Genomic DNA, 13,883 nt, shown 5'->3' with positions numbered 1-13,883 from the left:
TAGTGAGATCTAATAGCACTGCTAGCAAGCACAAGAATTTCCCAGTAAAAAGAGGGATACACATACAACCATATCAACTGGAGCAATACAAGCGGAAATGGTGCATCTTTGCTGTGGCTTATGCTTTATCTTGGATGGTCAGCCTGATGACCATGATGATACATATTACTTCCTCTGTTTTCTAAATATAAGTCTTCATAGACTTTCTACTAAGGTACTACAACATATAAATATACTTTAAAATATGAATTCACTCATTTTTGCTTCGTATGTAATACTCTAATAAAATCTTTAAAAAGACATATATTTAGGAAAACAGAGGAAGTATAACAGAAACAACTTAAAACTAAACGTAGCCTCTTATATACTGCTCCCCCGTCCTAAAAATAAGCGTCAAACTTAACACAACTTTGTATTGTAATTTCCCAGCCCGGTACACATATTTCATTGAGCACGAATAATTGTATTATCCTTGGCACTTCAGCAAATGGGCACCTTCAAACTGTTTGACCAGTTAACTGAATAAAACAATGGTGATCAGTAACCTTATAATCACCCTGGCTTGTACATAGTGATCATACTGACTGTATTCTTCAGTATAGTGATCTAAATGAGCATACGCGACAAGTTCAATGACCACCGATACATTTTACCCAATAAAGAAAATAACAAGATGGGGAGACGGAAGCAGAAATTAACACCATATCTTCCACGGAGTATATGAGTGCGTGGATTACTCCTCGTTGACGGGAACAATCTTCCACAAGGCATTATCCGTTTGTTCCGATGTGTAGGTCCCGACGACGGTCCCTTCCTTAACATTTCCGTTGATGCCGTTCAGGGTGTAGTCGACGTCTTGGAGCACCTTTACCTCGGCAAAGCCATCACGGCCTTTCTCGCCCATCGTCCACAGCTTGGAGAGCTCCACGGCGACATGGCTGCTGTAGGGAGCCAACCGCACCTCCCCCGCCCCGGCTACGTTCACCATGGCCTGTCCCGTGGTTATGTTCACGAGCGCAAACGCCCTGCTGCCGTTGTCGTCCGTCAGGTGCCCGACGGCGCTGTAGTCCCGGATCCAGTGCTATTTTTTCATATTATGCAGCAAAATGAATACACAACATCGCAGACGAAACGGATGGGGAGATCTATGTATCAGTGAATGTATCTGCCTGTATGCTAGCTGCTACACAACTGATAGATATGTACCTGAGATTTGTCGCTGGGGTTGGCAAGGACGAGCTTCACCTTATGGCCGCGGACGGCCGCGTTCAAGGTCGAATTCCTGCAAAATATCCTCAACGGCTGCTCCTTTTCCATGGTGGCTGGCTAGGCTAGCAATAGTTGGCGGGGGAAGGCTGGTCAATCCTAGGCTACCAGAGCTCTATACTCTCACCGGTGTGATTTAAGGACTCGGGAATCGCTCTTCACTTGTGGGCCATATATGTATAAAAATCTGGCTGGCTTTGGTTGGCTCGATTTCACTTGGTTCTTTTAACGAGCCGAGCCTACATATTCTTTTCTGAGAATCGGATTTTGCTAAAACACATAAGTATTGCATATCTAAGTTATATAACATTGATCTTATATGGAGATTTATGTGGGTATTTTCTTTTTCTTTTTTTCCTTTTTATGTTTGATTTAGTTATTTAAGTGTGCAATAACTATGTCACATTTGGATGTGCTCTGGACAAAATTTAACCGGGGTCTATGCCCGTAGAGATACATCGTTGTTTGGATTAGTTTCGTATTTTTTTTGTCTTACAAAAACATCTCATATTATGGGACGGAGGAAGTAGTTATTATGAAGAGTATCATATGTTCGATTAGAGAATCACGTTAATTATGAAGATTTTTTTGTGTGTTTCCCTACTCATTTCTAATTCAAATTAAATCATATCAAAACTTTAAATAAATCAAAACATTCTTGTTATCCCCCCACTCATATCCAAATGAAATAAAATTTTATCAAAATCTCAACTAAAGCAAAATTGTATTTCTTCCTCTACCTATTTTTTTTAGAAAAGGAGGATGACCTCCGGCCTCTGCATCTGGGAGATGCATGCGGCCATTTTATTGATTATTCTCGAGGATCTTACAAAGCAGTACAACAATATGCCTGAATCCGCCATCTTGACAACATCTGCCGCTACTCCTATCCATATGATGAAGGGGTGCAAGCTGGACCAAATACCCAGACCTCTCACCTAAGCCTAACATCTAAAGCCGGAGACCCTGACCGAGCCACATACCGGGTCCGGGGCACAAACCAGTCCGACGCACTCACATGTGTCGTCGCCGCCATCTTCCGCTAGTCCATCTTCAGATCAGATTGAGGTACCATCCTTGGCAGGTGCCTCCGCCATCAACGTCATCATGACGCCAAACGACGACCTCCACCTACGCGAGTCCATCTCCAAGCAACGGACGAAGATCCATGCTAGGATAGGGCCGCACCACCGCCGTCGCCCACCACCCACAAGCGCCACCCAGCCCCAAGGTTCCCAAAACGGCACCTTCAAGAAGGGAACGGCGCCGTGAGCGCCGCCGCCGCCCAACAAAGTTAAGGCTTTCGCCCAGGAGACCTAGGGGAAGGGGAAGTGAGGGGATCAGTCCATACTGACGCCTCCAAGGAGGGGAACGGCGCCCTCAGGCGTCGCCGACGACGCGGCCGGCCATGGCCGACCAGGGATTTCACCCGAACTAGATCCCCACCACCAGCAGCACCTCCTGTACAGAACCGACAATCCAAGGAAGCGCGGCCCGACCAGGCTGGCCCGCACGCCGAACAGGGAAGGAGGGGAGGCGCTAGATCGCGCGCACCGACCACCGCAAAAGCCGCCGCCAGACGACAGCGACCACCGGATCCCACCGCCCGCGCGGCCGAGACACCGGATCCACCTCCCGCACGGCTGCTAGCCTGCCGTGCCTCGCCAATGGAGCCGCCGCTCCAGATCCGGGACTCCGCATGCAGAGGCAGGGCAGCTTAGGCCCCGCCGCCACCATCCTTGGCGCCTCGGGCTTGCCCGGCGGTTGCCTCAGGCGGCGGCGAGGAAGGGATGGGGAGGGGGAGGCGGCTAGGGTTGGGAGGGAGGGAGGGAGGGAGACGTGCGTGAGAGTCCCTTTCTTATTTTTTATTTTTCCATTAAATTCTATAGTATGATAGATGCAAGGTATATATCAGCCACCATTGTCATTGATTCAATAGAATATGAAAAACAAATTTAATCCATGAACTGACCCCACACACCTTTTCGGTCGCGTCTGTCAACCGCCATGTGCAATGTTCCCCTCTTGAAACTTCATGGACTTTCCATCCTCTTCTCACCTCCCGATTCGCTTTCGTCCCTTCCCTGTCTTGTCTTGTCTCTCTTGCCCGCGGCGACCACCATTGTAGCACTTGCGACGAACATCGCCGCATCACCTGACAATCACCATGTTCTACTGCAAGGCGCCACCGCACCTCCATCTCCATCGACTGTTGCAAGCATCTTCATGTATCTTCCACTCACTTCTCTCCTCTTGAGAGTTGAGATGCAAGCACAACAACATCCGACGCACACTCGTGTTGCTGCAAACTAGCATCCGGCGCGGTCATGGTACGTACTTCCTCCGTTTTAAAATAAATAATGCATATTTAGTATTCAATTAATGTAGATTTTAATAAATAACGACACTTATTTTAAGACTAAGGAAGTACATACCATATTCGTTGCAAATATGTAGAGTGTATTCAATTAATATGTCCGTATGTACATACAATACGATAGAGCAATGATTTAGTATTCAATTAATGTAGATTTTAAGACTAAGGAAGTATGTCCGTTGCAAACACACGCATATCGATAGAGTGTATTGCTAAGTCAAGTCAGATTACGAGTAGGTCAAAAGCAATATTCACCCCCGAAAATAATTAGATCGCCAGCCTAGTTGATCTAATATATGGTTAGTCGTATTCGTCCAAAACAAACAAGTTAATGTGAGTCGCATTCGTCCAAAATAAATAAATTACGGTTAGCCGTAGTCTAGGTTTTTAGGTGCTACGAAGATTTTCATATTCTGTTGCAGCCTGCACTTCACAGCTGTCGACATCCATCTAGGCCCGATCACCAAATAATGGAATAAAACAATCTGTATCGTGCGAATCGAGACATAACTCGATGATAAGTACACGCTGTCGCCCACGTTCTAGCCTGACATATACCACTTTCTTTTTCTAAAAGAAAAGACCCCGGAGTCCTCCCTTTTCGAGCGTCACTTTTATTTTCTGGAGTGCCTATAACTCATCCAGATGAGATATAATGTGATCACATTTAAAGAAAGAAAAAATCAAGTCTCACTCACTTGATTGGTTTAGTTGGTTTTAAATTGCTATCCTGTAATCCTGTTTTGCCGCAACAACAATGAGCTTTGCAGAGAAATGATATGCTATCCTGTTCGCTTGTCAGTAACGTGCTTTGTTGACATCGGAAACGTTTTTAAATCCCCGGGAGCACTGATTGAACCTGCAATCAAGGAAAATGGATGCCTAGTCCTCTCCAGTTTAGCTACAAGTGTTATTTGTCCATCATTAATACTAGGCATTTCTAAAAGAACTGCGTAAAATTTTCGAATTGTTCTTTTAATAAAGGAAGAAATATTTAGCTTTTTAGTGTTCTTTGTACTTGGTAGCACACAAAAAATGACAAATAATATCACATTGAATACCCCTTGCACTTTGCATTCTTATGTGCAAAAAATGTATCCCTTTTAAAATTCGCGGTTACGACCTCTCTTATAAAATTGCAATTGTGCCCTTTCTTGATAACTTACAGTTGCGATCAGACTTGTAAACTTGCAGTTGCGGATCCTCTTTTACAATTGCAGTTGCACTCGGGTTATGATGCTTGCAATTGCATGTCTAGTGGTGACATGCAATTTAGCCGCAGCAACTCCTATCTGGACCCTAATTGCAGCCGCTTTGGGCCCATGCAATTGCAATCAAGCTATAACGCTTGCAATTGCATGTATGGTGGTTGATATGCAACTGGTCGACAACTCACCTCCTAACCCTAGTTACAGCCACTGTCGGCATCATGGAGTTGTAATCGGCTTAAAATAATTACAATTGTATGTCTAATGATGCACATGCAACCGTCCCTGACAAATCCCCTCATGTCCCTAGTTGCAGTCGCTTTGGGCCCATGCAATTGCAATCAAGCTATAACGCTTGCAATTGCATGTATGGTGGTTGATATGCAACTGGTCGACAACTCACCTCCTAACCCTAGTTACAGCCACTTTCGGCATCATGCAGTTGCAATCGGCTTAAAATAATTACAATTGTATGTCTAGTGATGCACATGCAACCATCCCTGACAAATCCCCTCCTGTCCCTAGTTGCATTCGCTTTGGGCCCATGCAATTGCATTTTAGTTAAAACACTTGTAGTTGCACGTCTACTGATGGGCATGCAACTGGCCCGAAAACTCCCCTCCTAACCCTTGTTGCAGTCGTTTTGGGCCCATATAGTTGCGGTGGGGTTACAGCGATTGCAGTTGCATGTCTACTGATGGACATGCAACTAGCCCATGTCCCCTCCCATTTTTTTCAAGCTCAATTTCATTATGGTATTTACATAGTGATTTTTTAAATATAAATAATAGGCAAAAGAAAACTAAACAAATAATTTCATAATTTCTTAGTCAACAAGAAAAAATGACTCGCATATTTATTTTTAGTAAAGATGACTCACATACTTATGTCCCTAATACGTACAAAACAGAGAACAGACATAAAAAAATACAAAGAAAAACCAGCCACATTGCAAGACGGGACATGGACTTGCGTTCTACATCAGAAACGGCCGAGGGCCGGGCTGCAGGAGCACTCCTCGGGACCTCCTATTCGACGCATTCTGCGTCCAATAGAATACCTTCGCACAGCCAAGCCACTGGGCTGCTGCTGCTATTAGGCGACTGGGCTGGCCCAGGTATCCAGCTCCTTTTTTAGCTTTTTATTTATTTATTTTCATTTTTTTCCTTATTCTTTATTTTCTTTTGTGTTTCACTTTGTTCTTTTCCTAAAAGGTTTCATGTTTTGAATTTTTTGAGTTTCTGAAACTTAATCAGCTGTTGTATTTAGAGACAGAAATTATAAATGGATTTTTTTGAATTTCTGAAGAATTTCCAAAAACACAAAAAATTTGAAAACAGGAGCAATTGAATTTGAAAACACAACAAACTTAATTAGTAACCAATTTCTGAAGCGGGGACATTTTTTCAACTTATGAATACTTTTTCAAAAATGAAAAAAAAAACGAACTTACGTACATTTTTTAAAAGCTAAACATAATTTAAGAAAATAAAGAACATTTTATTAAAATAATGAACAGTTTTAAATCATGAACATTTTTAAAATTGGTGGACAGAATTTTAAAAAAGAGAAACATTTTACGTAAAACAAGAACATTATTTATAAAAGTGTGAAAACAAGAACATTTTTTCTAAAAGTGTGAACACAAGAACATTTTTAACATAATTCAACAAAATTATGAGAAATAACATTTTTCGAAATATGTAAACAATTTTTGAAGCGGGAACATTTTTTCAACTTATGTACACTCTTTGAAACACTGACATTTTTTGAACTGACGTACACTTTTTGAGAAGGCAAACATTTTTTAGAAAAAGAAGAAAAAAAATTAAAGTTCCCAAATATTTTGAAATCATGAATATTTTTTGAATTGGTGAAAAAAAAATGGAACAAGTTCTCAATTTGTGAATAAATTTTAAAAAGGACACATTTTTTGTACAACAGTAACATTGTTTTATAGAAAATTGCAAATAAAAACATTTTTTAGAAATTGTGACAAATTTATGAAAATAGGAACATTTTCTAAAATTTGTACACAATTTTTGAAGCGGGAACATTTTTTCAACTTATGTACACTTTTTGAACATGAACATTTTTTGAGCTTACATATTTTTTTAAATCTAAATATATTTTAAAAAAAGTAAAAATTAAATTCGTTAATATTTTAAAATTGGAGAACAAAATTTGAACAAAATGCCAAAAAACAGAAACATTTTATGTAAAACAGGAACATTTTTTATAAAAGTGTGAAAACAAGAACATTTCTAAAAATATCGACCAATTTATGAAAAAAATAACATTTTCTGAAATTTGTAAACAATTTTTAAAGCAAGGTCATTTTTTCAACTTATGTACACTTTTTCAAACACGGGCTTTTTTGAACTGACATACAGTTTTTGAAAAGGCAAACATTTTTTAGAAAAAGAAGAACAATTTTTAAAATGCCCAAACATTTTCAACTCATGAACATTTTTAGAATTGGAGAAAAAGATGGGAACAAGTTATCAATTTTTGAACAAATTTCAAAAAGTCTGTGTTCATATAATAGTAATATTATATAATAAAAATGTGGAAGAAACAACATTTTTTAAAAATTGTCACCAATTTGTGAAAAAAAACCATTTTCTCAAATTTGTAATGAAATTTGGAAGTGGGAACAAATATTCAACTTATGTACTCTTTTTGAAAGACAAACAGTTTTGGAACTTGCATACATTTTTTGAAAAGGAAAACATATATAGAAAATAAAGATCATTTTTTAAAATTTCATGAACATTTTTAGAATTGGTGAAAAAAATGAATTTTCTTTCAATTTGGGAACAAAAATTATAAAAGAGAAACATTTTTTATAAAAATTTGAACGCAATAACATTATTTGAAAATTCTGACCAATTTACGAAAAAAACTTTTTTGAAAATACCTGCAGTTTTTTTAATACGAGAACCATTTTTGAAAGACGAACATTTTACGAATTAAAGCAATGAAAAAAAGAAAGCAACATTAAAATTTTGAAAAAGAAATGGTATTTTGAAAAAAAAGGAAAGCAACAGTAACATTTTACGAATTAAAACAATGAAAAAAAGGAAACAAACATTAACATTTTTAAAAAAAAGAAGATTTTTCTAAAATCGTGAACATTTTTTGAAAATGTCGAACATTCTTGTGAAATTCCGAACAATTTATTGAAGTTATGAATGTTTTTGAAAAACGGTATTTATTTCAAATTCGGAACATTTTTATTAAAGAAACAATATTTTCTGAATTTCGATAAAATTCAAACTTGAACTTTGTTTAAAAACATAAACATAGAAAAAAATTAAAAAATGAAACAGAAACAGAAAAACAAAAAATGAAAAAACAGGAAAAAAACAAAACAAAAAAAAGGACCAAAAAAGCAAAAAAAGAAACTGCCTGCAGAGGGAGATGGGCCGGCCGAGTTGATCTTGCCCCTGTTCGCTGGCCCGACTATTTGGCGCAAAGAGCATCGGGAAACCCTATTTAGCGCCATAGGCGTCGGTTAAAGGCAAATTTCGCTAACTGGTGCCTGCAGCGCTACGCCATGGGCCGGCCCATTTAGAGATCCGATATGTATTTTAGCCCTGCTAGTGTCTACCCTAAACCCTAGCTCGCACTAGCTCTACCTCACTCTTTGTGTCTCTTTCTGTGGCTCGAACGAGAAGAAGGAAGAAGGAATGAAGAAGTAGACGCGATGGACAAGGAGTTTTTCCGGCGCATGAACGCCCACCGCAACCACGGCGTTTTCCTTGAGCACGAACTCAACACCCCCTCACACAGTTACAACGATCGCCGCAACGTTATTATACCCGGGCCAACGCTGGGCCATGACCTACACGCTCCTGCCCACTACATCGCCTGGTCCGGCCCGCTCCATGCGCGCCCATGATGCGCTCTCGCGCGCTTCCTGCTTCGAGCCCTCAATGGACCACCGCAATCACCGCGTCCTCGATCGCTAACGGCCTCGCCCTACACGCACGCCTACGGTGTACACGGACAGCTGTGTGCACCACACGCACACCTACGCCGACGTGCCCGACACGCCCAGCGCGCGCCCATACACGCACCCGACACGTGTGGCTCGTCGCCCGGCTTATTTCGCCCAACACTTGCCCCCTAAGCCGTGACTCAGAGGAGGCCGTCGTCCTCGACGCCGGCTCCTTCCGTAGTTGGGGCACTCCCACTTGAAGTGGCCACGCTCGGCGCACTTGTAGCATCGCCCGTGCCGCTTGTTCCCGCCGCCTGATGTCGTCCTCGCCACGCCGTCGTCGTCGTTGAAGCCGCCACCACCCTCACGTCACTATCGCGCCTGCCACTGTGCCGCCGTGTACATCAAGTGGTCGTCCGCCCGCTCGCCGCCCATCTCTCCACGCCGTTGCATCCTCTCCTCGAACGCTTTCAGCCGCCCGAGAGCTTCCCCGAATGGCATGTCGTTCACGTCACAGAACTGCTCCATTCTAGCGACGGCGGCATATAAGCGATCTGGGACGGAGTCTAGGAGCTTCTTCACCATCGCTGGATCGTCGAGCGTCGGCCCCAGCCCGACATAGCGAGCCGCCATGATGTTGATCTTGTTGGCGAAGGCGTCGAGCGTCTCGCCCTCTCCATCCGCAGCAGCTCGAAGTCGCTGCGTAGCATGGCCAGTTGTGCTGCCCTCACGCGATCGGCTCCGACGAACCGCGCCTTGAGGCTGCTCCAGATCTCCGCCGCCGTCTTCTTGGACACGACCTACAACAGAAGATCCTCAGCAAGCACATGATGACCCACAAGTGTAGGGGATCGCAACTGTCTTCGCGGGTAAGATAACCCAATTTATTGATTCGACACAAGTGGAGCCAAAGAATATTTGTAAGCTTTAACAGCTAATTTGTCAATTCAACCTCACCTGAAAGATACTTGCTTAGCAACGAAATATTAGTAGCAACGGTGATACGGAAGTCATTGTGGCAACGGAAATAATAGTGGTAAAGCAATGAAAGTATAACGGCGAAGGTAAAGCAACTCATAACTAGGAGTATTAAAATACTGTAGGCTAGGGAGATGGATGGTTGGTCATGGATGAGAGATATCATGTATTTCACTTGGCGCAAGGCACATAAAAAAGTAATGATCATCTAGGAATATATCAAACATTAGGCATGTATCCCATGGTAGTCGTGCGTGCTTGCAATAAGAACTTGCACAACATTTTTTGTCCTACCATCCCGCTGTCAACGAGTCCAAAAGGAACTTATGGAGATTAAGTTGCTCCTTTCAAAGAGCACCGGAACAAAGCATTAACAATTAATGGGTACATGAAATCCTCAAACTATAGTATATCCCCTTTGGTGTCCCAAGCTGTCATAATTGTGATCGCCAGTTCCGGACTATAATAGGTGCATACTACTCATAGATAGGATCTAAAAGACAAATATATTCATGAAAACATAATGAATTCAGATCTGAAATCATGGTACTCGGGCCCAAAGTGACAAGCATTAAGAGTAACAAGTAGTAGCAAAGATGATAAAAACCATAGTAGATGACAGGCGGCATGCCCCCAACAATCCGACGAACTATTACATGATCTAACTCATCCAATCTCTCACATCCCCTTCACCTAGAGCAAGGAATTACTCACACATGATGGGGGAAGCCATGGGAGGATGATGGAGTGGTGATGGTGATGACAATGGCGACGATTTCCCCTCTCCGGAGGCCAAGGCAACCTCCAGATTAGCTCTCCTGGAGAAGAACCGAGGATGGCGGTGGCTCCCTGTCGAGAACTTGCAAAACGACTTCTGTTCTGGGATTTCTCCGTCATGGGTAAAAATAGGGGCCAAGATAGGGCACCAGAGGAGGTGGACTCCACCCAGGCGGCCTCCCGGCGCGGCCAGGGGGCAGGCCGCGCCCACAGGTCGCCTGGAGGCCCTGTACCCCCCCCCCCTCTGGCCCATCGTCTGGCCCAAGGTTCCTTCCGGTGCATGAATTTTCTCTTTGTTTTATTGAAATTTTCCGGGACGCTTAAAAATCCATTTTCCTGCACACAAGAAAACCGTACGGTCAGCTCTGCTGAAAACAATGTTAGTCCAGGTTAGTTTCATTCAAATCATGCAAGAATGTTGCCAAAACAATAGCAAAAGTGTTTGGAAAAGTTGATACGTTTGAGACGTATCAACTCCCCCAAGCTTAGCATATTGCTTGTCGTCAAGCAATTCAGTTGAACAAACTAGATGCGACAAAGAAAACTTTGACAAACTCTTTTTCTTCATTAGATTTATATAAGCATGTACTACGAACAAGTCCAACAAGTATTGAAGCAATGCTACAAAGACAATGCACGAAGCATTCCTACAATCATGTGAAGAGTTTCAAACAACTAAGAATGAATAATATGTAACCAAAAATTATATCGAGATCACAATGCATGTGACTTGGACATACTAGACTGGTATCTCGCTAGCCCCCATGAGTGAAACAAAACATAAATGCAAACGCTCCTTCGGAGTCTTAAAGGAGACTAGAAATAAATATTTCAGAATAAGTAATATCACAATCATACAGAAGACAATGCACATTACACTCAGAATGACAATTATGCTCTCTATAGTTGGTGCTTTTTATAAGAAGAGGATGACTCAACAGTAAAGTAAAATAGATATGCCCTTCACAGAGGGAAGCATTGATTTGCATAGGTGCCAGAGCTTGAGTTTTAAAACAGAGATGAATCAAAATTTTGGTTGGTATGCTTTCATTGTCAACATAACAACTAAGAGATCTCAATATCTTCCATGCTAAATACCCCCTCCGTACCTAAATATAAGTATTTTAAGATATTTTACTAGGTGTCTACATACGGAACAAAATGAGTGAATCTATATTCTAAAGTATGTCTATATACATCCGTATGTAGTCCATTAATGAAATCTTTAGAAAGACTTATATTTGAGAACGGAGGGAGTACATTATAGGAGGTTCCCAAACAGAATAGTAAAGTTTTCACTCCCCCTCCAAAAATCGATCACACTCCACGACGGATCGAATCCACGGGCACCGTCCATACAAACAACAATCCTGGGGGAGTTTTGTTTCATGAAATTTGATTTGTCTTTTGAGCATGGGACTGGGAATACCGGTTACCAGCCACTTTCTCGTGAGTGATAGTGAATGAACACATATCTTGAGAGTAACCCACTTAGCATGGAAGATACCGATAGCCCCTAATCGCTACATGAGCGATTCAGGCATACAAAACAAAATATTTATTTGAATATTTAGAATACGACACATGCAAATTTACTAAGAACGACACATAAATACCGCAAATAGGTAGGTATGGTGGACTCATATGGCGCAGCTGGTTTCAAGGATTTTGGATGCACAAGCAGTCAGTCCGCTTAGTACAGGCGAAGGCTAGCAAAAGATGGGGAAGCGACCAACTAGACAACAATAACGGTCATAATCATGCAGAGCGACAAAGCAACATTGAATCGGGCTTGAAAGTGATATAACTATTCTGAAATAAAAAGATCATCAAGTCTTGATAGACTTCTAGTCATAAACATGTGTAAACATGTGCCAAGTCAATCCAAAAACTCTCTAAAGGGAAATACCACTTAAATATGGCAAACCATGAACAATGCAATGCATGCTAATCATTCCAATAACACATTATGCACTCCAGCTATTTGAGACAAGTCAGAAAGAAAGCATGAACTATTGGGAAAGCATTGTAAACATAACACTATATCGCTACAAGCTGGTCTCTAGATCATAAGTACAGGCGTATGTACAAAAGTTGAAACAAATAGAGTTCATACCGACTCTCCTTGTTGCATCCCTTCCATAGATCTTCGTCATTAGATCATATTTGTTCCTACAATTTGGTCTCTAGAACATATTTGTTTGCAGAGTTCAGCTCACGTCCATGGTTGCATCGTCACTTGCATGATTGAACGTAGAAAGATATAATCAAGTGCAATTGCAACCATGGACGTGAGCTGAATTCTGCAAGCAAAGCAAACTAAAGAAAAAGAAAGTCTTTTGGGTTTTCCAAAGGTTAAATGAAAGCAAAAAAAAAAGGGAAATCTTTTTGTTGTTTTTGCAAAGAAAGAACAAATAAGAACAGGCAAAAACTCTGAAAAGATTAAAAAGGAAACCACGAATGATACAATGAAAGGGGAGAAGGGTACGTACTCCCCCAAGCTTAGGCTTTTGGCCTAAGTTGAGCTCGGCTACTGCAGGCTCTAGGAGCTTCCTCCGGCTCCGGAATGGTGCGGGTAGCTCCAAGAATCATACGAGGCCTCCCGCACGTAAACTAATGCCCGGCCTTCCTCCCAAGAAGAAGGCTCTTCTTCCTCGGGAACAACCCCCTCCATAGGGTTGTGGAACTGCTGCTGGATCACGAACTCGTCCAGCTCAATCGAGGTGAAGGACCATCCGTTCCTGCTAGTGTAATCAAACAAAAGTGGTGCAGGTAGATGGATCTCGCGAGTAGTAAGTTCGCCAAACCTCATAATATAAACAAGGTTACCAAATTCGAAAGTCCTAATAACCATCTCATGCCTCTTCATAGAGATAAGATCAAAGTTTATGTATGGAAAAGGCGTATCATCCATGCATATAGTGCGCCCGAGGTGCTCGAGAATAAGCGTGGCATAAATGCCACCAAAGTGAGGCCCTTTGCCGCTGTTAGCGACGAGGCGATGAGCAATCAAAGCAACAATATTATACGTGTTATCTCCTAAGAGAATGGCTGCCAAGATAGCGAGATCCAGAGCCGAAATGTTGCTCGTGTTGTCATGAGCTAGCACCCCTCGAGCAATATAGTATGCGAAATACCTGATGTGGGGGAAACAAGATGTTGGAGATCTTCCCCCGGTGAATGTCTCGCGGGTCCTTACTGCAAAGGGAAGCGAATAGGGATTTCAGCTCGTAGGGCTGAACTTTCATTTTGGTCGTCTTCCCGACATTCCGCACACCTATAACATCATAAAATTTTGCCACAAACATGGTGAAGACATCCTCATATAATTTGA

General features: G+C 42.0%; 1 protein-coding gene across 1 annotated transcript; it reads right to left on the bottom strand.

The window, feature by feature from the left end:
• Positions 1-499: 499 nt before the first annotated feature.
• LOC123413010 (ricin B-like lectin R40C1) lies at positions 500-1,382 on the bottom strand. The gene is made up of 2 exons (XM_045105956.1): positions 1,207-1,382; positions 500-1,081 (listed from the first exon to the last, which is right to left on the bottom strand). Exons 1-2 carry the CDS (start codon positions 1,315-1,317, stop codon positions 734-736), a joined length of 459 nt encoding a protein of 152 aa, XP_044961891.1. The 5' UTR covers positions 1,318-1,382; the 3' UTR covers positions 500-733.
• Positions 1,383-13,883: the final 12,501 nt, after the last annotated feature.

This window comes from Hordeum vulgare, chromosome 7H (assembly GCF_904849725.1).
Source record: "Hordeum vulgare subsp. vulgare chromosome 7H, MorexV3_pseudomolecules_assembly, whole genome shotgun sequence".
NCBI lineage: Eukaryota > Viridiplantae > Streptophyta > Magnoliopsida > Poales > Poaceae > Hordeum > Hordeum vulgare.
This window is presented reverse-complemented; position numbering and strand designations above follow the sequence as displayed.

What these genes read in the sequence shown, in the direction of transcription:
- LOC123413010 (XM_045105956.1), bottom strand. Translation starts at nt 1,317, where the DNA reads ATGGAAAAGGAGCAGCCGTTGAGGATATTTTGCAGGAATTCGACCTTG. An exon ending in ACCCCAGCGACAAATCTCAG is followed by an intron (nt 1,082 to 1,206) that starts GTACATATCTAT and finishes ATGAAAAAATAG; the next exon opens with CACTGGATCCGGGACTACAG.